The 26,498-nt window shown below is 42.4% G+C and overlaps 1 protein-coding gene across 1 annotated transcript; it reads left to right on the top strand.

The window, feature by feature from the left end:
- The first annotated feature begins 990 nt into the window (after positions 1-990).
- IGSF10 (immunoglobulin superfamily member 10) lies at positions 991-22,751 on the top strand. The gene is made up of 6 exons (XM_003416150.3): positions 991-1,184; positions 2,733-2,862; positions 4,394-4,784; positions 9,157-13,506; positions 14,444-15,344; positions 20,861-22,751. Exons 1-6 carry the CDS (start codon positions 991-993, stop codon positions 22,749-22,751), a joined length of 7,857 nt encoding a protein of 2,618 aa, XP_003416198.2.
- The last annotated feature ends 3,747 nt before the right edge of the window (positions 22,752-26,498 follow it).

Below are 26,498 nucleotides of genomic sequence, written 5' to 3'. Positions count from 1 at the left end.
TAATAAAATTTTAGTGCAACGCTTGCATGTTCTGAGTTGCAGGAAAGAATTAGGTTTGGATCCCTGGGCTTGTCGCACATGTGGGTAACAGTATTTTTCTGACAAGCTGAGCATATTTCTTCCCTGGTTTTGCTCCCCTGTCCTGAGGGGAGGCTGGAGGGGGAAAGAGGCAGAGCAGAAGCAGATGTTGTCGTGCCTGCAAGGGGCAGTGTGGCCTCTGCAGGCAGGTCCAAGGCTTGAGTCCCTCAGCTGATCAGTTTTTGTTGCTTGTGGTCATTATTTGGCAGTAAAGTGTCCAATGTGTCTTTTTTGGCAAAGACTTAAGGACACATTGGAAATAGATTTATTCAGCCTTACATTAAATGTTTTTGAAGACTGTTTAATAAAATGGAAAACACATTATACATTAAATGATAAAAAGGTGTTTCAGAATTACCATATATATGTACATCATACACACAGACACACACGAGGCTGGAAGGAATAGAGCAAAATGTCAATGGTTATATCTGAGTGGTGGGGTCAAGAATAATTTTTCTTGTTTTTGACTTATTTGCAGCTTCCAGATTTTCTACAATAAGCCATGTATTGCTTTTATCATCAGTGTTTTTAAAGTTAGTCTAAAAGAACTAATGTAAGAACAAGAAACCAACCCTTACATGTTTCAATTGTCACAATATCTTCATTAGGGTCTCCAGCCTCCCTTTCTAATGAACCCTAACAGGGATTGCTGCTTCTCCTTAGCAAGTGAGAAGCTGTGAAGAATTCTTCACAACAGTAAATAGTCCAGTTGATCACCAAGCTCCATGGGAGGCCAGCACACACTATGGTTTTGTTAGAAATAAGCTTTGCCACAAGTGTTGTGAATGAAATTGGTCCCTTATGACCCATAACGTAGGTTTCCCAGATGCCCCAGCTTGCTGTTTGTGATGGTGCTGGGGCCTGTGCTCAAACCACGTTTATAATTTCAAGGTGTGATGCTGTTTCAGGATGAAGATGAAAGGAAGAGGAATGGCTTGCTGGCTGGTCTCCTTGGCTGCCATCTGCCTGGTGGCCACCCCCGGCGCCAGAGCCTGTCCACGCCGCTGTGCCTGTTACTTGCCTACAGAGGTGCACTGCACGTTTCGGTACCTGACCTCCATCCCAGATGGCATCCCGCCCCACGTGGAACGCATCAATTTCGGGTGCGTGGGGCCCTTGTCCCTTCTCCCAGGGGGTCTGATCACACGGGTGACTTGTCCACAAAACCCTTGTGGCTTGGGGCGGTTAACCACTGTGGTTTTAGCAGTATTTCTCTTATGAAATGAGAATCTTAAGCTTGTGGGAGCACTCGGAATGTTTTTTCCTGATACATTTTTAGTAGGAGAAAGTTCTTCTAGAACCTGAAGGGACTCTTAGTGGTTTGGTAGGCCCATGACTGTAGAAAAACTTCATTCTGGTTATGTGTTTGCAGGAAAATAATATAGGCCCTGTTAACAATCAGGGTTAAGATGTATCTGTGAGACATGTCAGAGCAACTGGAAGTGCCCTCAAATGCATAAAAGATATGCATGAGACGTCTAACTCCTTTTTAAAGGCCCTTCGACTTTTTTCAGTACAAACTTATTTAAAATGCTTATAAAAATGCACCCTGAATTTAAGGCATTAATCGCTTTTCCTCTAAAATGTCTGTCAAAAGGTGACTGTATTTTAAAGGCTCATTAAAAACATGTGTGGGTGTGAACACACATGTAGTCAGGTTTAACATCATTTATTTGACAATTATTGGGCACCTACTATGTGCCCAGCCCAATGGCTGGCACTGGAGATACAGCAATGAACAAGATACGTTATTCACTTCTCAGAGCTATACTTGAAGGAAACAAATATACGATCAGTGCAATTTAATAAAAACTGTAATGGAGCATACAAAGTGCCTTGGGAACAATCACTAACAATAATACCAAAAACCCAAACCAAACCCTTTGCCATCAGGGGGATCTGGACTCATAACGACCCTGTAGGACAAAGTAGAATTGCCCTATAGGGTATCCAAGAAGTGGCTGGTGGATTCCACTGCCAACCTTTTGGCTTGCAGCCAAGCTCTTAACCACTGCGCCACAAATGTTAATTGTATGCTTACTCTATGCTGGCATTGGGCTAAGCAGTCTACATGTCTTCGTTCGCTTGGTCCTCCTAACCCCTTTGGAGTAGGACCTATTATTATCTGCCTTTCATACATGAGGAAAGTGAGCATAGAAGACTACCGATCTTACCAAGCGTTGCACAAATACTAAATACCCGAGCTTGTAATCCTATCCAAGCCACCTGGCTTCAGAGTCTAGGTTTCTTAACTAGTGCTTTATAATGATGTATTCCACCTCGTAGAAGGAAGGGGAAGAAAACAGCATAGAGGAGTGGGCTGGGTTTTAACAGTGTTCACAAATAGAGAGGGATGAGGTTAAAGGCATTCCAACCCGAAGAAACAGTATACACATAAATGTATGAAAATGAGGAGAAGTATGTTATGTTCCAGGAACATGAATGGGGTGATGGTAGCTGAGGCGGCAAGGACCGGCTAGAAGGTCGACCTTCTGTGGCATCTGAAGGATTTCAATCAGAGTTCACGCATAGAGATGGAGATTATCTCCTTAGAGTACAGGTAGAACAAGCGAGATGGTTGTATGTGTGCTTAGACATTTGAACTTTAGTTGGCCGGCAAACTTATGCCTAGAATGACATTTCCATTTCAGGTACAACAGCTTGGCCAGATTGAGAGAAACGGACTTTTCTGGCCTGAATAAGCTGGAGTTACTGATGTTACACAGTAATGGTATTCACACAATTCCTGATAAGACCTTCTCGGATCTGCAGGCCTTGCAGGTGAGACCTGGAGAGGGAAGGGAAGTTAAGGAGGTGAGGTGGCACCTGTGAGATGTACCTCCAAAAGCTGCCCATTCCCATGGCATCTGAAGACAAACAACCAGAAACTTCGGGGCAGACATCAAAAAAACTTTTTTTTAAATGCAATAGTATGTGGAAATTAGAATAACAGGAAAATCCTGAGGGACCTTTCTTTTCTTCCTATCGACAGCTAGTAATTCCCAGGGATTACTAAATCTTTAAAATGTAGTATTTAAAAGCAGCTAATAGCCACGTTCACCTGGGAATCCACTGTGGCTCCTAAAACAGTTTTCTTAGCTCAAAGTTAGCTTTCAATAAATCAATATGGTTTACAATTTAAAAAATGTTTCCGTTTATTTACTTATCTATTTCCTGTCTTGCTTCACCTACTGAGACGCCAGTTCATGCATGCACAGAGATCCTATCTCATCCATTTGGGTAGCACTTCCTCCCGGTGGCTACGGAGACATCCTGTCCTGCTCTCCAGTGGATGCACTAACTGCTGGCACCAACCCAGAAAGACCACATGGTCCCACAAGTGTTGTGGAGGGACCCTGACCACCCAGCACTTGCCAGCCCATATCAGAGAAAGGACTTGCTCTCACACTGCCACTCAGTCATAAACAGATCTTGAAAATATTATGTTGAGGCAAAGAATCCAGGAAAAAAAGGCCACATATTGTATAATTACATTTACATGAAATATCTAGAATAGGCAAATCCATAGAAACAGAAAGTAGATCGGTGGTTGCCTAGGACTTGCAGGAGAGGAGGATGACTGCTAACTGGTATGGGCTTTTATTTTGGGATGATGAAAATTCCCTAAAAATAGGCAGTGGTAATAGTTGCATGACAATGTGAATATACCAAAAACCACTGAATTGTATACTTTAAAGGGCAAGTTTTATGGCATGTGAATTATATCTCAATAAAACTTTTATAAATGTGAAAAAAAATCAATATGCATTATTTTTTTATGAATGGATGAGAAGCCTTAAATGTACTTGAAATATTAAGATACTTAAAAATATTTGCATTATGGAAATTTTGAACCACCTATAAAAGCAGAGAGAATGGTATAATGAACCTGGAAGTACTGTCACCCAGTTTCAATAGTTATTAACACCTGACAGATCTGATCACAGCTGTACCTCATCCACCACTTTTGCACTCTACTGGATTGTTTTGAAATAAACTCAAGGTATCATAATGTTTTACCTGTAAGTACTTCCACAGACATCTCAAAGTAAAGAAACCTTTTAAAAATAAGCGTCAAACCATTATTATATCTTAAAAATATAACAATTCCTTAATAACATCAAATGTTCATGAGTGTTCTAATTTTCCTGATAGTCTTATATTTATTTTGCAGCTGATTTGTATGCATTAGGATCCAAACAAGGCACACACATAGTATTGGGCTATCTCAACATATGTTTTATCATGATACACCTTCCCTTTCGTGAAAATTCCCTTGACAACATTAATGTGTGCTTCTTTTCCTTCTTAGGTCTTAAAAATGAGCTATAACAAAGTCCGAAGACTTCAGAAGGATACTTTTTATGGCCTCAGGAGCTTGACACGGTTGCATATGGACCACAACAATATTGAGTTTATAAACCCAGAGGTTTTTTATGGACTCAGCTCTCTCCGACTGGTGCATTTGGAAGGAAATCAGCTGACTAAACTCCATCCAGATACATTTGTCTCTCTGCGCTACCTCCAGATATTTAAAACATCTTTCATTAAGTACTTGTACTTGTCTGACAACTTCCTGACCTCCCTCCCTCAAGAGATGGTCTCCTACATGCCTGATCTGGAAAGCCTTTATCTCCATGGAAACCCATGGACCTGTGACTGCCATTTACAGTGGTTGTCTGACTGGATACAGGAGAAGCCAGGTATCTGTACTGTTTATTTCTTTGTCTTAACAAAATTGAGGAAACCTACCTGAAGGTGTTTAGCAGTAAGTGGACAGGCCGAGGTAATTTACCTGTAGAGGAAAACCAAGTCTATATAATAATTCAGTGATAATGAGTGCTCTTTATTTATTAGTGAGATAATCATCCATTGTTTTGGGTCGACTATTCAGTCGTATGTCCTGGCTTTTGAGCAAACAGGGAAATGTGTGTGTTACTCTTCACTGAATCACCATGAGCAATGAAACTCTTCCCTCTCCTCGTCCCCTTTCAGTCATTCAGCCAATACTGAATGTCAGTACGTCTTGTTTTCTGTAGCTCCATCCCAGGTCCTGTGCTAGTGCTGGGAATATCAAGAGCACCAACTCTGCTCTAATCAAGCATTCAGTGGGTTACAGATAAGTGAACAGGCAAGAAAAGAGTGTGAAATGTGCTTTGACAGGAAAAGCGGAAGTGCCATGAATAGCACAGGATCCATTCAGCCAACACTCAGTGTAAACCAACAATGTGCCAGGAGCCTGGAGAGCCTGGGGATCCAAAAATGAACAAAACAGATTAAGGTCCTTGCTTTTGTGGAGCTTACATTCTTATGAGGGAAATGGGTGGCTGGTGGATTTGAACTCCTGACCTTTTGTTTAGCAGCCAAGCTCTTAACCACTGTGCCACCAGGGCTCCTCCTCTGCATAAGTCTAGACTATAACATTTGCTGAAGTTAAGAATGCTGAGAGGTACACAGTGAGTTTGGATCCTTGGTCAGACAGACTTTCTTCATTGTTGAGAGGACTTGCGTTGGGACAATGGTGTGACCCTGTCCAGCCACTCCAGCAAATGAGATCTTCTGAAAAGTACTAGGAGGGCAATAGTGGTTCAGTCCTGGAATTCTCATCTTCTGTGCTGGAGACCTAGGTTTGATTCCCGGCCCGTGCGTCTCACGCACAGCCACCACCTGTCTGTCACTGAAGGCTTGTGTGTTGCTGTGATGCTGAACAAGTTTTAGCAGAGCTTCCAGATGAAGGCAGACTAGGAAGAAGGGAATGGTGATCTACCTCTGAAGATCAGCCAGTGAAAACCCCGTGGATCACAATGGTCCAGTCCCTCGTTGATCACAAGGTGGCATCAGGCTGGGCAGAGTTTAGTTCCATTGTGCGTGGGGTTGCCCTGAATTGGAGGTTGACTCAATGGCAGCTAACAACAACACAAATACTATGCTTCTCTTAAATGTTGTATCTGTTGCACGATATGGGAGTTACTGCTTGGATAGCACAAAAAATCCCAGGATGCGTTTTGTATAAGGTAAAACTCTATAAAAAAAAAAACTCTATACATTTTATTAAGTATCTTGCTGACCAGCATTTTAAATAGGCTTATGACAGCAATTATTTTAAAATGACCAGATATGTGACATCCAAATACCTGAAAGAGGAGCTTCTATGATTTGGAAGGATTTAGGCTGGTCCCAGTGCTATAAGACTTGTACATTTATGACTTCACCAGAATGCCAGACCTTCAGTGGGCTGCCCCGTTGTTCGGACACCATGGTTGTCCTCTCCTCATCAAACCTGGCCCTCCTCCAGTAAGCCTCTCAGTCAATGGTGCCATCAGTCATCCCGTTACCAAAGTCATAAACCCGAGTCTTCCTTGACTCTCGCTCTCAGTTACTCTCCATATTCAACTAATCCTTACCTCCTGTTGATTGTATCTGCCTGATGCTTTAGCTCTGCATCCGTTTCTCTCCATTCCTCTTGCTACCAACCTAGACCAGCCCAAGCCATCTTGACTGAACTGTAGCAACAGCATCCTGACTTTTACAACTCTTGTGTCCCAGCGGCATCACTACGGTTGGTGTCACCCCATGAGGTTACTCACAGTGTCACCCCCTCATGCCAATTACCACAACACTGTAGCTAAAACACCAGAAAACTTGACAAAGTCAGCGACTATGAAGTACCAGCAGCAATGAAAACAACAGCAGTGCTCGTAGTGAGTGTAGACGAAATCACATGATTTGAAGCATCGTCGTAATTCGGGAATCATGACAGCTCTAACCGGAGCGCCTAAGAAAGTTCAAAAAGTAAATTAGCATGGAGTCTTAGCCTTGTAAGTGTATTGATACATGTAAGCTGAGCTTACGAAAACTGTTTTTATTGTTATAACTACACAGATATTTTCATAGAAAATAATAAACTTCTGCTGAAACACTGCACAAAAATTTTATAGACAGTCATTTTGGTGTCACCCCCTCTGACTGTCACCCGATCTGGTCTGCATCCCTGCACCCCTATTGATGCCACTGCTGTGTCCATCTCGTCCTTCACCCTAACTTTTCTCCATACTGCGTCCAGAGTGATCCATCTCAAATGCAAATCTGACCAGTCGATTCCTGTTTAAAACCTTTGAGTGACTTCAGCCCACCAGGAGGATAAAATGACCCAAGCTCTGCTATGTGGTACATAAGGGTCTTCACAGTACGAGCCTTGATTACTTCACCTCGCCACCTTCCCTTCCCTGGAATCCCTTGTTCACGCCTGTGGGTCTTAACATATGCAGCCCCTCCACTGTAATGCCCAGCGCTCCCCTTAAAACTGCTTATTCACACTCAAAAGTAACCCCAATGAGGCACAGGGCACAGTATCACAGACTCTGTAATCAGACAGGCTGGGCTTTGCCACATGTTGTCTGTGTCAGCTCGTGTTGGAAACCCCTCATAGCTGCTTCCCTTATCTGTAAAAAGGGGAAACGGTGCCTTACTTCAGCAGGTCGTTCTGAAGACTGGAGAATGAGAACACACCAGTCACATAACAGGCATTCCATAAAACCAACTGAGTTGCATAATTCAATTATGATTTCCCCTGGATGTAATAAAACACAAAAGCAAAACAAAACAAAAACAGATTCCACTCCCTCTCTTCCAGTGCTATCTTTCAGAATTTTAACCAGGACATTTTTCTCCTCCTGGAAGTTTTCTATGCTCTCTGTCCCCAAAGTCTGAGCTGGGCACCTGTCCTGGTGATTCCCTTAATTACAGAGCTTGTAATTGCCTGTCTCGCTCAGGAAACTGTAAATTCTGTGGGAATTCAGATGGTGTCATGGAGCTTGGTACAGATCAGGCTCAAAGGTACTGGAAGGACGAATGAGTGAGTCAAACACTGTAGCCGTGAAAGCTAAAGGAATTCCTGATTTCCTTTTTTTTCAGCCTTACTTTACAGTAACTTTGCAAATATTTATTGTATCAATTTTTGTTTTGTTTGTTTGTTTCACCCACCTGGGCTGATCACCAAAAAAGGAAATAAACTAAATAGGAATTTATCATGGTAATGTCGCTGCAAGCATGAAAGCATCTACATTTTAAAGAATAATACAAAGAGCAGAGGAAGTTAATCCTACCTTTGAAAATCACACAGACATTCAAGACAATATCAATTACTTTAACATTGCAACGTTATGGTTAACAAGATGGAAGACTACATATTTTGGCTGTGTGATTATGATACACTAGAACGTGATCCTGTTAAATGTGTATGCAGTTATCATCCACTTTACAAAAATAATTAGCTTTCAAGATCATGGAAATAAATGTGGGGTTTTAAAAATGATACTCAAGGACTTGTAAATGAGCATTTATCAAACAGGTTATCTTTCAAAGGAGAGTGAAGTTTCGTGATTGTCTTAAAACAAAATGAAGAAATCGAACTAGACCTACGTTAATGAAAAGCGACAAACATAAGCGTATCATTTTGTTACCCTAGCAAACGAAACTATTCATTCAACTAATATTTACTGAATTCCAAATATATACGAGGTACTTTCTAGGCATGGGAAATATAGTAGTGAACAAGACAGACCAAATCCTTGTGCCTCTGGATATTATTAACTAGCTGCCATAGAGTGGATTCTCAAACTAGTCCCTGGGTAGTGCAAATGGCTGACGTGCTCGGCTGCTAACCAAAGGATTGGAGTTTCCAGTCTACTCAGAGGCACCTCAGAAGTGAGGTCTGGTGATCTACTTCTAAAAAAAACATCAGCCACTGAAAACCCTATGGAGCACAGTTCTGCTCTGACACATTGGATTGCCATGAGTCTCATCTCAACGGTAACTTTTTTTTTTTAAATGGATATTATATTGTGGCAAGATACAGAGTCAATTTTTTTTTTAGAATATTATAGCAAGATATACACACAATTTTTTTTTTAGAAATCAACTGAAAGACAAAAAAATGTGAAAAAATTTCTATTAAACACGAAAATTTCTAAACTGTTGTTTCAAATTCTAGCAAAAGCTATTTCTTCAAAAAGTTCAAATGTTAATTCATGTAGAAGCTACAACTGGTAACAATACAATTGTGCTTTTTCCTAGATGTAATCAAATGCAAAAGAGACAGAAGTTCCTCCAGCCTTCAGCAATGCCCACTTTGCAGGAACCCCAGGGCCTCCAAAGGCAAGCCCTTCGGCATGGTCCCGGCTGCAGCTTTCCTGTGTACCAAGCCAACTATTGACTCATCCCTGAAACTTAAGAGCCTGAACATTCTGGAAGACAGTGGTTCTGCCTTCATCTCTCCCCAAGATTTCATGGCACCCTTTGGCTCCCTCACCTTGAATATGACAGACCAGTCTAGAAATGAAGCTAATGTGGTCTGCAGTATCCAGAAGCCCTCGAGGACATCATCCATTGCATTCGTTGAAGAAAATGACTACATCATGTTAAACCTGTCATTTTCTACATCTCTAGTATGCAACGTAGATTACACCCACATTCGGCCACTGTGGCAAGTTCTAGCCTTGTACAGTGATTCTCCTCTGATACTAGAAAGGAGCCATTTGGTCACTGAAACACCACAACTCTGTTACAAATATAAACAGGTGGTTTCTAAGCCTGAAGACATTTTCACCAACATAGAGGCTGATCTCAGAACAGACCCCTCTTGGTTAATGCAGAACCAAATTTCCTTGCAATTAAACAGAACTGCTACCACACTCAGTACACTGCATATCCACTACTCAAGTGATGCTCAAGTCACTTTACCGAGGACAGAGATGAGGCCAGTGAAACACAAATGGACCATGATTTCAAGGGATAACAATACTAAGCTGGAACGCACTGTTTTGGTTGGTGGGACCATTGAACTGGACTGCCCAGCCCAAGGAGACCCCGCTCCGCATTTGGAGTGGCTTCTAGCCGATGGGAGTAAAGTGAGAGCTCCTTATGTTAGTGAGGATGGACGGATCCTAATAGACAAAAGTGGGAAACTGGAACTCCAGATGGCTGATAGTTTTGACACAGGTGTGTACCACTGCATAAGCACCAATTACGACGATGCGGATCTTCTCACCTACAGGATAACTGTGGTGGAGCCTTCTGTAGAAGCCCACCATGAAAATGGGGCTCATCGCACAGTTTTCATCGGTGAAACACTTGACCTTCCGTGTCATTCTACTGGTATCCCAGATGCCTCTGTTAGCTGGGTTCTTCCCAGAAACACTGTGCTCTATCAGTCCTCAAGAGACAAGCAAATTCTTAACAATGGCACATTAAGAATATTACAGGCCACCCAAAAAGACCAAGGGCATTATCGTTGTGTAGCAGCCAACCCAGCAGGGGTTGATCTTTTGATTTTCCAAGTTTCAGTGAAAATAAAAGGACAAAGGCCAGGGGAGCACGACGGAGAAGCAGATGGCTCCGGACTTGATGAACCCAATCCCATTGCTCAGCCCAAGGAGCCGCCAACTGTACACCTCCCTACATCTGCTCTGATGGAGGCTGAGGCGGGAAAACAAGTATCGAGCACAAGTAAGACGCACAACTATCGGGAGTTAGCGCACCGGCGACGTGGAGATTCAACAAACCGACGTTTCAGGGAGCACAGCAGGCAGTTTCCTCCCTCTGCTAGGAGAATTGACCCCCAACACTGGGCAGTGCTTTTGGAGAAAGCTAAAAAGAATGCTGCCCCAGAGAAACGAGACAATGCCACAGCACAGCCAACTCCACCAGTCACCCAACTCCTGAAACTACCCGGTGAGGAAGCAGAAGGCTCAGGTCTGCTTCCTTCAGGTGAGGAATTTACGGCTCTGGCAACTACAGCTTCAAATGTTCCGGTAAGGACAGTTACTGCTAATTCCAGAACAATATCCAATAGCCCTGTGATGGATATAATAACTTCTGGCACCGAAGTCTCCCCAATTTTGAGTCCACAAATACTACCACCTGAAAAACCTATCAATTTCAGCCTCTATACTGCAGTTAAAACTACAGGCGTGTCCATGAATGTAAATCCAGCCACGTCAACCAGGATGCAAGACACATCCAACCAAAATTCACCCACCATCTTTCCTCTACTATCTGGAGCAACTGAACTTCAGGACACAGACCAGACGGGGAGAAGAAGAGAGCATTTCCCAAGTGCGCCCCCAATAACAGTGGGGACTATGATCAGTGATCTCAATATTAAAATGCTTCACAGTGCTAACAGCAAAGTTGATGTATTCTTAGTGTCAGTCAATACAACAAACGGCCAGCAGACATCTGGGACAGCGGTCAGTGAACCCAGGAGCAATCACATCTACTCTCACACTCCTCAAACACTCAGCACCTCTACGCTCCCTACGGATCCGTACGCTGCTGCCAGCTCTCAGGTACAGATTCCTAGAAATAGTGCAGCTAACACCGCACTCTCCAGACGGTTTGGGAGGCGGAGGAAGATTTGGGGCAGGGGGCGAATTATCAGCCCATATAGAACTCCAATTCTTGGACAGCACAGACCTGGCTTTGTGAGACCAACAGTCCGAGGTTCCCCTGAAGACAGCACTACTCCCTTTGCAGCCACAGAGCGCGGTGTGATGTGTCTATCCTGTTCTCCCAGAGAGAGGCTCGTCCCCCCTACAGCAGCGCCGTCTCTTCCAAGCTCTTCCCCGGTTACTCTCCCCCAAGCTGATATCACCACAGCCACATCAGAAGACTCTACAACACTGCTCCAGAAGCCGTCATTGCTACCTGACAACAAACCCAATGTACACACTGAAAAAACAACACCCACGATAAAATATTTCAGTGCTGAAAGTATCCAAGTGACACCAACTGGTGCAGTCAGGACCCATGCCCCAACATCCATATATATGGAACAAACTCATTTAATGAATACTGATTACCCAAATGTGCCCAGCACCCGTGAAACGAAAAGAGATTCATTGATTATATCACCACTTCCAGACCCCATCACCAAGCCTAGTACTACAGCCAGTACAAGATTTTCAAGAAAGAAAATCCCCTGGCATCACCTCTTTGCAAATAACTATGTCCAAAAGGAAAGGATAAGGAATCTGCATAAATTTGGTTCACAAAAAAGCACAGCCACAGTGTTTCCAAAAATACCTCCTGCTTTACCCACAGATAAAGTTTCCCCCTTCCATTTAACAACACTCTCCTCAAGGGTGATGCAAATTCCATCGGAAACACTGGCTACAGCTCACAATACCACAGAAGTGCACAGTCCTACAAGTCTCCCTGTGATGAAGGCGCAAACCTTCCCAACCCTGAACCCTACAGTTGCTGGTATTGCAAGCAAAGAATCACATCCAACAAACTTCCTACCAATGCGAACGGCCACACTGACAGCTCCTCCTACTGCCTCCGCATCTGTCATTATCAGTGAAATCCAAGCAGCCAGACCTGGGCCACAAAAAGGACAAAGACCAAAGGAGTCCCAGAAGAACAGGAGTGACCCAATCATTTCTTTAGGACAGAGTTCTGGCTTCACCACATTGACTGCTATGGCACCTGCTCTTCTAACCACAGTCGAAGCTTCAACCAAGTCCAGTGGCTCTGCTGTTGCTCATTCTCCCCTGGAAAATCCAAAAGGAATCTCAAGCACAACTGGTCTCTCTTCAAGAGTTCCTCATCAGACAGACGTAACTGAAGAATGCCCCCAGGAGAATACACAGACTTTGAAAAGCACAAGGGCTCCTGAAATAACTTCGTCTAGCAGACAACACCGGAGGACCACAACCAGGGAAATGGTCATTAGACAACCAACCGTGCCACCGTTCCTGAGCAGTCCTGCCACTCCAGTGCCAATTCCCACCCCTCCCTTTACTCAAAGTGCAGTTACTGATGATGTAGCCACCCCCATTTTCAGGATGACGGCAAATGCAATGGTCAAGCCATCTGAGTCCTCAAGGCATGACGCTAATTCACACCAGGAAGCAACAGAGATTCCAATGTCTCCCAAGGTTCACCCGAATGCCACGCTGACAATCAGAACCACCCACTTCATCTACTCTAATGAGTTACATTCTACCCCTACGGCAGCACTGAGCACAGTGAAACCACAGAGTTCTAAACTGACTCCCTCTCCCTGGTCAGCAAACCAATTTGGGCCCAAGTCATACCCAGAAATTGCTGAAGAAGGCAAAGAGCCAGTAGTAAGCGTGTTGACCACTCTAGACTTACCAGAGGTCACCACTCCTGCATCAAACTGGGATGGACAGAAGACTGCAGACAAGAGTGGCTTCGAGAAGACACACGTTAAAAAAACAAGCACTTCTGAATTCCTTCTTCCCTTTGACTCGCTGTCTAGGAATATGTTTGAAAAGCCCAGAATAGTCGGAGGGAAAGCTGCAAGTTTCACTGTTCCTGCTAACTCAGATGCCTTTCTTCCCTGTGAGGCTGTTGGAAACCCCCTGCCCACCATCCACTGGACCAGAGTCTCCTCAGGTATTTGAAATAGTTTCGTTTTTATTGAGTCTTCTTTAGCCATAAAACAAGGAAAAGATTGTGTTATGTTTCCGGGTCACACATTTCAAAGAATCAACACCGATTTCAAATTTCTCCCAAGATACAGAAACTGTTCACATTCTCATTTGACAGTGGCATGTTTTGCCCATTAAAATGTTTTACAACATATATTAATTAAGAACATTTTTTTAAATGCTTTGAAAGCAGACCCAAAGCAGTATGTTTGAAAAAGAAAATGATCATTGTGTTGGTGTATCCGGCTTTTAAATTTTAAGTACAAGCAAGCCCCGAGTTACACCCCACATTTAAGAGCGGACTGCCATAAAGCCTATTGTATTAAAAATTTGATACAATAATGGACACAGGCACTACTCTGTGACGTCCATGAAAACATTCGAAGTGTTTCTTAGATGTTTTATATGCATCAGACAAACTAAACCCTTTGCCGACGAGTTGATTCTGACTCATAGCAACCCTATAGGACAAAGCAGAGCTGCCCCATAGGATTTCCAAGGAGTGCCTGATGGATTGGAACTGCTGACCTTTTGATTAGCAGCCGTAGCTCTTAACCACTGCACCACCAGGGTGCACAGAGAGGTAAAATACATACTACATACTAAGACAAACACGTGACAGATGCTAAATAAGAACCATATGTACTAGTTTCAACTTTACCTACAAATTTGACTTAAAAGACAGACTTAGGAATGGAATTTGTTGGTAACCTGGGGACTCCCTGTATGTGAATTAAAACTTTTAGTAATCTAAGGACTAGGGTCCGAATTTTGTTTTTAAATATATTTATTCTCAGCAGCCTAACAAAAAGATAGCTTTCTTCTGGAGATCACCACTTGAAAAAGTTATGTTTAACTAAACTTGGATGGCTTATGACTATACATTTCTTTCTTCTTATCAGGACTTGATTTGTCTAAAAGGAAACAGAATAGCAGCTTCCAGGTGCTCCCCAACGGTACACTGTCCATTCAAAGGGTGGACATTCAGGACCGCGGACAGTACCTGTGCACAGCATCCAATCCTTTTGGCACCGACTACCTTCATGTCACTTTGTCTGTGGTTTCCTATCCCCCCAGGATGCTGGAGAGACGGACCAAAGAGATCACAGTTCATTCCGGAAGCACTGTGGAATTAAAGTGCAGAGCTGAAGGTAGGCCAAGCCCTGTGATTTCCTGGATTCTGGCAAACCGAACAGTGGTCTTAGAATCATCGAAAGGCAACAGCCAGGCCCTGGTGAAATCTGACGGAACATTGGTGATCCACAATCTCAGTGTTTATGACCGCGGCTTTTACAGATGCATGGCCAGCAACCCAGCTGGCCAGGACTCACTGCTTGTTAAAATACAAGTCATTGCAGCCCCACCTATTATTTTAGAACAAAAACGGCAAGTCCTTGTAGGGACATGGGGTGAAAGTTTGAGACTACCCTGTACTGCTGAAGGAACTCCTCAGCCCAGTGTTCACTGGGTCCTCTCTAATGGCACTGAAGTGAAACCCCTGCAGTTTATCAATTCCAAGTTGTTCTTATCTTCAAATGGAACGCTGTTTATTAGAAACGTAGCCTCTTCAGACAGGGGCACTTACGAGTGCATTGCCACCAGCTCCACCGGCTCAGACAGAAGGGTGGTAATACTTACGGTGAAAGAGCAAGAGACTGTTCCCAGGATAGAAGCTGCATCCCAGGAATGGAAGGAGGTAAATTTTGGGGACAAGTTACTGCTGAACTGCTCAGCTACTGGAGAACCCAAGCCTAAAATAATGTGGAGGTTACCGTCCAAGGCTGTCGTAGGCCAGTGGCACAGGTAAACTCTTGTTTTTGTGTTGGTTATATTCTTTATCTGTTTAGCTGTACAACTTCTGAAATGGAAAAAGCAATACACTGAGGCTAGCAGCAGTTTCACAGGGCCCACAGATTCTGGACATAAAGGCAGCTCTTTCCAAAGAGAGCCAACCCTTCTGGGATTACCTGGAGTGTAAAAACCAAGCTTTTTTTTTTTTTTTTTTTTCATGATGAAGGGTTAACTTCTTATTGAGTTTATAGAACTAAAAGCAGGATAAAAGTCTCATTTGCCTCCATACTTAGGGCTGTTTTAAAATGGTAACTGTAAATGTACTTATTCTCTCTACCCAAAACAGAGTGGGGAATTGTTGTAATGCAGTCAGGGCTCTGGGAAGACAGCCTCCATTATTTCATTCCTTAGAGTTTCCTATTCAACACTTTAAACTTTAATTTCAGAATTTATATCAAAATATAAATTCTTTCTCCATAAAACTACAAAGCCCTTCATGACAGTAACAACACTAAGACCTTCACATGGCTAAATGTATTCAGGACCTCCACCACCTTAACTGACACGTATACACACATACACATGTTCTCTAATAGGCTATTAAGAGACAAATGAATACTCATTTTATGGGTGGTTTTCGTGGCACAGTGGTTAAGAGCTACAGCTGCTAACCAAAAGGTCAGCAGTTCGAATCCACCAGCCACTCCTTGGAAACCTGATGGGGCAGTTCTACTCCATCCTATAGGGTTGCTATGAGTTGGCACTGACTTGACAGCAATTGTTTTTTTCTGCATAGATACAACCTTTTAAAAACAATAATTATAGCTCCTTAAAAAAAAACACACACACAAAAAAACAGTTGCTGTCGAATCGATGGACTCATTGTGACCCCCTGTGTGTCAGAGTAGTACTGCGCCCCATAAGGTTTCCAGTGGCTGGTTTTTCACAAGTGGATCACCAGGCCTTTCTTCCAAGGTGCCTCTGGGTGGAGGGACTCGAAGTTCCAACCTTTCAGTTAGCAGCTGAGTGCGCTAACCATTTGTACCATCCGGAGACTCCAGTTTTAGCTCATAAGAGTTACCAATTTTGACATCTGCATGACTTTATAAAAGCACTGATTTTCCATAAAATACCAGGAAAAAAAAGATGAGGATGGGCATTTCCACTTTATATATTTGTTTATTCATTAGTAGAAAATACCCATGCAGGAAAAGTTATACATAATAGATAAGGATTTATACTCGTACTGAAAGTTGAAGAGTAGGCATTTTATTGTTAAAACGAGTTGCTATCGCATGTAGTTACCCAATTCCCCTTGTGATCTTTTATTCAAAAGTAAATGTTAATTTCTGGGTTTTTCAAATAAGAACAAGTCATCAAAATTACCCGACTGAAATTGACTTTACTTAGATCTAAAATAAACACTGCCATTAGGAAACGTGAACTTTAGAGATCACACACTTATGCTGGCTGTACTCTAAGGCACCTATCCACGGCTGGCATCAAATGTTTTCAAAGCTTTACTGGTTATTGTATTTAATTTCATCATAAAGCATGTCATTACTTGGCCTTCAAGGAGTTGTAAGCATTTCCTTAATATTGAATGCCAATTCTATTTTCTGAAATTAATGCATTTAAAATAAATTTTAGAGGTCAGAGGTACGATTCCCATTCACACAGACTGCTCATTCTACTGTAACATGAATAGTTTTCACCACCCACGCAGAAATCAGTGCAAGAAAGCATAGGAGGCATCATCACACCTGTGATGGAAGTGACAAGTTCAAGATTTAGGTTGTAAAGACAAGGTCAGAAACCTGTACCGTAAGCCCGGTTTAGAAAATGTCAATCTTTGATCGGGAAGTTAGGAAAAAATTTAAGGGGACATCTGAAAAAAATTAGTCCAAAGGGAGTCTGGAAAGTGCACTGAAACACGTTATTCATACTCAGAATGAGTCCTGACCAAGGTGTTCGAGGAAATCCTGCCAGGAAATGAGGCAGGTGGCTCCTGTTTTGTTTTGGGGGAATACTTACAAAGCATAGGAAGATGTGTCCATGGTGTAGAAGAGGGGGGAGTGTATAAGTTCACAGATGTTACTTTAATGATTATTTTGGAAGTAACTTACTGCAAAAGGCAGGAATATTTTTATTTGTGGGCTCTCACCTGGAAGAAAAGGGCACTTCCACTGCAGTACTAATAAAAGACCTCACTGTTCTTTCTTCTTAGCTTTAGGAGTTTGAATTTAGATTCTAAAAATTAAAAAAAAAAAAGCTTTCACCATAGGTATGCGGATCCAAGTCCACTTCACAGTGCACCCCCCCCCGCCAAAAAAACCTTTTAGTTTCTTAAAATCTGCTTGTCAACGTTTTTTAATGATCTCAGACCGAGAGCAGGACTAGTCTAACTCCGCTGCTTTCAGTTTAACTTCTGCGACCTATGTTTCAGTACAGAATTGTGTTCTCTCTCCTTTGGGATCCTGCTTTTGCTCGGAGCCCTGGTGGCGCAGTGGTTAAGAGCTCGGCTGCTAACCAAAAGGTCGGCAGTTCAAATCTACCAGCCGCTCCTTAGAAACCACACGAGGCAGTTCTCCTCTGTCCTGTAGGATCACTTTGAGTCAGAGTCGGCTCGACAGAAAGGAATCTTGCCGATCATGACCTGAGAGCTTGTTCCAGGTGCAGAAGTCAGGCCCCACCCCACGCCTGCGGTACCCCAGTCTGCAGGAGGAAAAGGTCCCCAGGTGAATCATACGCACATTAAAGCCTGAGAATCACTGCTTTGGAAAACCACAGCTGCTTGCCTATGCATTAACCTTTAAAAAGAATTTCATTTCTTTTCTTCAGGGAAGAAATCTACTTTCAAAAGTAAATTTTTGAAAAGAAACAGGTATAGTTCTGTGTATGTCATACACACATACAGTTCTGTTTCTGTTTCATATACAGTGAAACCCGTGAGAGCCAGAACCCGATGGGACTGCGCTGTTTTACCAGGTCTCGCTAAGTTTGCCGTCCTTGACAGGGTACAGTGTTACTGTTACCACTCTCCTATGGCTCGTGTTAGGGGATGATATTTGTGTTTTCCTTCTCTGACAGGTTTCTGTCTTATACAGCTTCTGGCTTTTGCGGTTTTCACTGTATGACAGCCTCCAGTTGTGCCAGATTTCCAGGGGAAGGTCACTCTAACTTAAGTGGTTCTCAAACTGTAATACCAACCAGTAGCATTATTAGCACTGCCTGGGACCTCGAGTCAGAAACTGTCTGTGTTTCAACAAGCAATCTTCGTTAAGAGCCCTCCAGGTAAACTTGAAGACTGGGTCTCCAACTTAATTATGCATAAAAATCAGCTGAGGGAGACTGCTAAACAAGTGAATTCCCAGATCCCAGGCCAGACCTAGAGAATTTAAATACCTGGAAAGTGAAACCAGGAAATACGAATCTTAAATAAGGCCCCGTGCAGGTAACGGGGGAACGGCATTACGACCCAAGCTTTAGAACAGCAGCTCTACACTTGGCTGCACGTAAGAGTCACCTGGCAAACTTTAAAAATCCTGATGCCTTGACCAGATGCCACGGCCATTAAATCAGCAATTCTGGAGTGGGACCCAGGCGTCAGTATTACTTCAAACTCCAGAGGTGATTTTAATGTGCACCCAAGTTTGAGAGTCAGTGTTTCTGGAGAGCGTTAGGACAGAATGGTAGATGGCCGTGTAAAAAGCAGAGTGAAAAAGGCATGATTTCGGAACCAGACCAGAGTCAGGCTACTACATATAAGTATCAGTCTTCATCTGTACGATGGGGACCTTCAGATTTAAAGATGAAAGCAGAACACCTGGCAATTTGTTCCTTTTATTAAATGCATCCATTGTGATGATTTCACCTTGACTTATATGCCAGAAGGAGTCCTGGTGGCACAGTGGTTAAGAGCTATAGCGAGCTATGGCTGCTAACCAAAAGGCTGGAGTTGGAACCCACCAGCTGCTCCTTGGAAACCCTATGGGGCAGTTCTATTCCGTCCTATGGGGTTGCTACGAATCCAAATCAATTAAAAGGCAACGGGTTTTGGTTACATGCCAGAGAAGTTCCTGTCAAGTTTCACACTTGATAAAAAATGAAAAGAACGCCAGCACCCTTTCAGAATGCTTTGTTACAACAATACTTTCCATGCTTCTTATGATAAAGTTACTGGAAAATAAAAATTGACTCGAGGCTGTTTGACTGTTCGCAGGAATGCTATGTAAGGTAGTCTACACTTTTCTCTGTTTCACCTCCCTGCCAAAAAATTAGAGAAAAAAATACAGATAAATTTGTAGCAATGTGTTTTCCTTGAGTTCATTTTTGCGTCAATTTAACTTCCACTGGTGTGTCTTAAGATCTATATTTTTACCAATAAAGATCTGCCATCTGGTGGCTAAATGTGGTAATGGCAGGCTGCATAGTGTCTAGAGTTCGTGGTTGGCACAAACCATTTAGAGTGCTTGGCTGTTAACTGGGATTCCAGTCCACCCAGGGATGCCACAATCTACTTCCAAAAAATCACCAATTAAAAACCCTATGGAGCACAGTTCTACTCTGACACACATGGGATTGCCATGAGTTCAAGTCCACTCAAAGGCAACTGGTTTTTTAGTGCCTGTTCACTAGGGGAGAAAAACGTCCCACACAGCTCAAGCTGATGCAGGGGTTTTAAAGTGATCTTACAGCTGCAAGCACAGGGCAGACGCTGCAGCGAGTTTCTAATGTGCTCTGCACTTTGTAACAAAGTAGAACTCTTTTCTAACCTGATGATATAGTAACATCTTTTAAATAAAAGTACAGGCAGTCCCCGGTTATGAACGCCCAACTCACTCACACTTGCCCTTTAATGTTACCTGAATTTGCCCTCACTTTGAAACGACTGAACCAACCCCTACTCGCAACACAGTCTTTCTCACAATCACCTGCAGCTTTTAAATCACTGAAAAAGCTTCCAGCTTTTTCTTGCACAAACCCATTGCCGTCAAGTCGATTCCGACTCGTAGCAACTCCATAGGACAGAGTAGAACTGCCCCCTAGGGTTTCCAAGAAGCAGCTGGTGAATTTAAACTGCTGGCTTTTGGGTTAGCAGCCGTAGCTCTTAACCACTGCCCACCAGGGCTCCCTTTTTTGCACTAAAATAAGAACCGTATGCACCTATCCCAAGTTACCTACAAATTCAGCTTATCTGATACGTGAAATGGTCGAAGAAGTCATGGCATCTAGGAATCCGACGTATCTAGAATTTCCCTATTAAAATGATTAAAGAAAAAAAAACTCTCTGTAAAAGAGACTCATTTGAGGTTAACCTGAGAATTACTGCTTGTTTGTACTAAATCATACCTATTCAATCAGATAATTTCATCTTTCATTGAATGGCTTAAAAGACAGCAAATCAGCTAATGTTGATTTTCATTGCAATGTCAATGTCTATAAAGATAATACTATTTAAATAAAGACCCCCCTCCCCCCTCCCCGACTAACAGCTACATACTCAAATCGGTCTCTTCTTACCTTAGAATGGGCAGCCGAATCCACGTCTACCCAAATGGATCACTGTTGATTGCATCGGTAACAGAAAAAGATGGTGGCGACTACTTGTGTGTTGCCAGAAACAAAATGGGAGATGACCTGATCCGTTTGCACGTCAGTCTACGCCTGAAGCCTGCCAAAATTGACCACAAGCAGCATTTTAAAAAACAAGTGCTTCACGGGAAAGATTTCCAAGTCGACTGCAAGGCTTCTGGCTCCCCGGTGCCTGAAATATCTTGGAGTCTGCCCGATGGAACAATGATTAACAACGCAATGCAGGCAGATGACAGCGGCCGCAGGACCCGGAGGTACGTCCTTTTTGACAATGGAACCTTATACTTCAACAAAGTTGGGGTTGCAGAGGAAGGAGATTATACCTGCTATGCTCAGAACACCCTAGGGAAGGATGAGATGAAGGTCCACCTGACTGTCGTAACGGCTGCCCCACGGATAAGGAAGGCTTCGAAGACCTACACGAGAGTCAAGGCTGGAGACACAGCCGTCCTTGACTGTGAGGTCATTGGGGAACCCAAGCCAAGAATATTTTGGTTGCTCCCTTCCAATGACATGATCTCATTCTCCAACAATAGGTACACATTTCATGCCAATGGGTCTCTCTCCATCAGCAAAGTAAAGCGGCTGGATTCTGGGGACTATGTGTGTGTCGCCCAAAATCCCAGTGGGGACGACACTAAAACGTACAAACTGGATGTTGTCTCCAAACCTCCGTTAATCAATGGCCTGTACACGAACAGAACTGTTATGAGAGTCACTGCTGTGAGGCATTCCAAGAAACACTTCGACTGCAGAGCCGAGGGGACGCCAGCTCCTCAAGTCACGTGGATCATGCCAGACAACATTGTCCTCACCGCCCCATACTATGGGAGCAGAATCACAGTCCATGAAAATGGGACCTTGGAAATTAGGAACGTGAGGCTTTCCGACTCGGCCGATTTCATATGCGTGGCTCGGAATGAGGGGGGAGAGACTGTGTTGGTGGTGAGGTTGGAGGTGCTGGAAATGCTGAGAAGACCGACATTCAGAAATCCATTTAATGAAAAAGTAGTTGCCCGGCTGGGAAGGTCCACAGCACTGAATTGCTCTGTTGACGGAAACCCACCTCCAGAAATAATCTGGATTCTACCAAACGGCACACGCTTTTCCAGTGGACCCTGGACTTCTCGGTATCGGATCGCTAGCAATGGTTCTTTCATCATTTCCAAAACAGCTCGAGAGGATACAGGGAAGTATCGCTGTGCAGCCAGGAATAATGTTGGCTACATTGAGAAATTAATTGTATTGGAAATTGGCCAGAAGCCAGTTATTCTTACTTACGCACTAGGGACGGTGAGGGGCATCACTGGAGAATCTCTATCGTTGCATTGTGTGTCTGATGGAAGCCCTAAACCAAACATCAGATGGACTTTACCAAATGGTCATGTAATAGACAGGCCTCAAACTCATGGAAAATACATATTGCATGATAATGGCACCTTGGTCATCAAAGCGGCAACTGCTGACAACAGAGGAAACTACATTTGTAAGGCTCAAAACAGTGTTGGCCACGCACTGGTCACCGTTCCCGTGATGATTGTAGCCTACCCTCCCCGAATTACAAACCACCCGCCCAGAAGCGTCCTCACGAGGACAGGAGTGGCCGTGCGGCTCCACTGCGTGGCCTTGGGTGTCCCCAAGCCAGAAGTCACGTGGGAGACACCCAACCACTCCCTGCTCTCCACGGCAGGTAAAGGGTGGCCTCACCCGCAGGGTACCATCATCATTCAGAATCCCCAGACCTCGGACTCAGGGATTTACAAATGCATAGCCAGGAACCCACTGGGGAGCGATTACACAACAACTTACGTTCAAGTAATCTGACAGACGGACGTCAGAGACCATTAAAAAAAAAAAAAAACTGTATGAACAAAGCCAGCATCTGGACAGAGCTTATTTTTTGGAAGAAGTTTAATCAAAGGCAGCCAGAGGCATGTAAATGAATTTGAGTACATTTACAATATTAGATTTACAACAGACATGCAAAAAAAAAAAAAAAAAAAAAGACTTGTAAATAAATGCATTATGAACTGGTAACTAATTTCTTTAATGGATCTCAAAACTGTTAACTTAAGGCACTTTTATTTTGCCAACAAATAACAATGAACATTGAGAGAAAACTATCGGCCATAAAATGGTAAACAGCTAGCGTATCTGAATTCCTCAGTCAAAAATGGACCTTCGTTTTTTCTTTCTTTAGCTCTATCACCTGCCTAGTGTCTACCTTCTCTGTTACAAGCATGGCACCCAGAGCAGACACAATGGAAAAGATTCAATTCATGGTCCTGGTGTGAATTTACTATGTTGATGTGTAAATACCTTGTGGTTGGTTTATAAATATTTTACTGAAACCTACAGAAAATAAGCACTGAGCTGTTTTGATTATGATTCTCCATTTGTTTGCGCTGAAATTTGTCACTGGTGGGGAAAAAGAGGCTTTAAAAGCTGCGTTGAAAAATAAATGCCGCCTAATTTTTCCACATGTAAAAAGCAACTTAACGCCTGTACAACATAAAAAGTGGACAGGGGCTTGAATACATCTTTGTCCAAATACACCCATTAAAAAGGTTTTAGGAAATAAAATGAGACTTCTTTAGAACGTCAAAGTCTGGTCTTTAGAAAGTCCAAGTCTAGTCCAGGGACCCCTGGTCACGAGCTGTGTACCAGAACACTGAGGAGGGGCCGTTGTTTTACGAGCATTTGATTTCATGAAGCGGTCATTCTTTCTGCAAGGGACCAGTGTTTGGAAAGATCCATATCTATTACAATGAAATTTCACTGTGTTTAAAATTTGACCAACCCTACACAAAATGTGGCTTTTTTGTAATTCAATTAATTTCTTTACATCACATGCTTAATTCAACCTGAATTAATTTGGCAGGGTGCTGGAGGGGGGTCAGCATTATATGCTTCATCTTTTTAATTCTGGAGGCTAGGATGTCTCTAGTGTAATTTTTCCAACATCTAGTCAGATAGCTGCCTATTATTTAAGAAAATTTACAGGAGCCTTCATAAGGGAGGAGGGGAGGAAGTAAAGAAGAACATTCCAAAGGTCTTGCTCAGAGACCTCAGTAGACAGAACCAAGAGCTACGTTAGCCTTCACCGTGTTTTCTTCAGCTAGTCCTACCTATGAGGTGACCTGTTTGCTACTCATCTCTTGGGGTGGTGTCCTGTGGCTTCGAGAGGCCAAAGGATACCCTTTCTGACAGGGGTCTCCTTCTATCTCCTGGCCAAAAGGGACAAATAACCTGACAAATGCAACCCTATCAGGAATGAGCCTTCAGGGTATTACAGGCATGTCAAGTGTTCTTATATCCAAGAATCATGATAGATATATCCAACTCCATTCAAATCCAAGGTCTTATCCTTTAAGGGGAGCTGGGGTCCACCTGATCCTAGGATAATGTCCTGTCTCACCATGCAAGTTACCAGGTTCTGTCAAATGATGAGGCTTTCATGTGGGAGCATTTTTAATGAAACTAATACATACGATGGGGGGAAAAAATCTCTTAGGATAGGGGAATAAATAGGAGAAAATGGGATGAAACTAAAGTAGAAATTCCAGTTGCTTTCTTATAATTCACAGGGGAAAACCAGCTCTAGGCTTTTCTATAGACTCTTGGAACTATAGGGCCTTACCATCACTTAGCTTCCTCATCTAAAAAAAAAAAAAAAAAAGGACACTATATATATATATATATATATATATATATATATCCCATAGCTTTCATGTGCAAAAGGATTAATAAATTAACTTCTGGAAAATATAAAGTGCAAACAAATGCTAGGCAATTATAACACTCATTCTTGAAACAGTATGACTGCTGTTTGCAATATGGAGCTACAAAAATATACGGTTTAAGATGAAAACTGGCATTTTAAATACCAATAATTCTTGAGAAGACAAAGAAAAAAACAAAAACAAAACCAGGACAGGACGTGACCCAGGAGGCACGACTTTCGCATCTGGATTCTTTTGCCAATGCAGTCATTATAAGAATGTATTACTTTGATGAAAAATAATTTCATGAACTCTTAAGTACAATTTGCAAGAGAGAAAAAAAAAAAAAAACCTGATGTACAAAAACAGCTGAAACGTAAAGATTCATCTTCTGAAAGCAGATAGAGTTGGTTAAACTTAGTGAAAAGAATGGTCTTTAATGTTTTGGCAAAGTCTTTTCCAGCCCAGAGTAAACACAAAATGAGCAGGCCGGAGTCAAATATTTTCACAGTGTACAAAGCAGTTCGCATGGATGTTGCCACAGCAAAGTAAGCTGACATGTATCTGAGGTCATTTGTATGAGTCAAACTTTGCAATAAATAACTCACCTAGGAAGATATATAAATTACTTATATAATGATTTGCAAAAGAAATTGTCTGCTAAAGTTGTCCTAGCTACATTTAAAAAAAGGAGTTCTGCATGGTTTGCTCATTACAGACCAATCTATTCACAGTATGCTTGACTACGTGACGTGTAAAATCATACGGCAAAAGAAAAGGACTTTAATACAGAACATGGGAAAATATCCCCCACATGTTTTAAAATGCCCTGCAATTTTCACATTCAAAATTTTATCCATCTAAATCTAAAAAAATATTATATGGAATACTCTTAAGTTACACAAACTGATAATAATTTATTGTATTTTTTTACTCTAATAGGAGCAAATTACCACATACTTGAACAAAGTTAAAATAGTTACTATTTCTTTATAATAAATTTGATGTATAATTTACTTCAGTTGTGCTTTTCTGCACTAGTTTATAAATACAGTATATGCAATACACAACCAAGACTGACACCAACAATAATTAAATTCAAAATAGCAAATACTTACCATACAAAATAAAACAGCAAACACCATTTATGAAAACCAGAGCCTTCTGGACTTAGGGGCCAGATTTCTCTGGAAACCATGTCAAGTTTGAGCACTGTGGAATCTCAGGCCAGCTAGATTTTTTTTTTTTTTTTCTTAAGTTGGCATGAGGTTCAGGAGAACCAAAACTGAACAGTGATTTTTGCCAAATCTGGCAATCATGACTGGAGTAACTCTACTGTGGTTCGTTCGGGCCTCTTAGAACTTACGTTTAGTAACTTCACAAGGATTCTGGCCAATGGTCTTGCCAAGTGAAAACAAACAGGAGCCTGGCTACTTCCAACAGGCTTCCACGCACCCTAGGCATCGCTCACAGGGGCCTTGGAGAGTTTAAGTACTAAACAACCTGTGTGTCAGCACCTTTTGACCACAATGAAAGCAAAGCAAAAAAAAAAAAAAAATCCTACTTAAATAAGAACAAAGTTGATAAAGTGCTTATGAAATTACAAACATTTCAAATTAAGGTGATGTGAATAAAATGTCCACTTCACCATCACAGGTGAACAGAGAACAAATGAGTCAACTTTGCTGTCAAGATCTGACGTGCCTTTCAAATCAGTAGTCTGGTCCAGCACAGTTTGGGGAAAAAAACAAAACAAAACAAAAAAGAAATGATCTTCATCATGAATGAATACATAAATATCTGAAATCCGCCATCATTCTTTCTGTAAACATCAGAGAGATAGTATTTC

The sequence above is a fragment of the Loxodonta africana genome, chromosome 23 (genome assembly GCF_030014295.1).
Source record: "Loxodonta africana isolate mLoxAfr1 chromosome 23, mLoxAfr1.hap2, whole genome shotgun sequence".
NCBI classification, from domain to species: Eukaryota; Metazoa; Chordata; class Mammalia; order Proboscidea; family Elephantidae; genus Loxodonta; species Loxodonta africana.
Note: the sequence above shows the minus strand (reverse complement) of the source record. Positions and strands in the feature narration are given on the sequence as shown.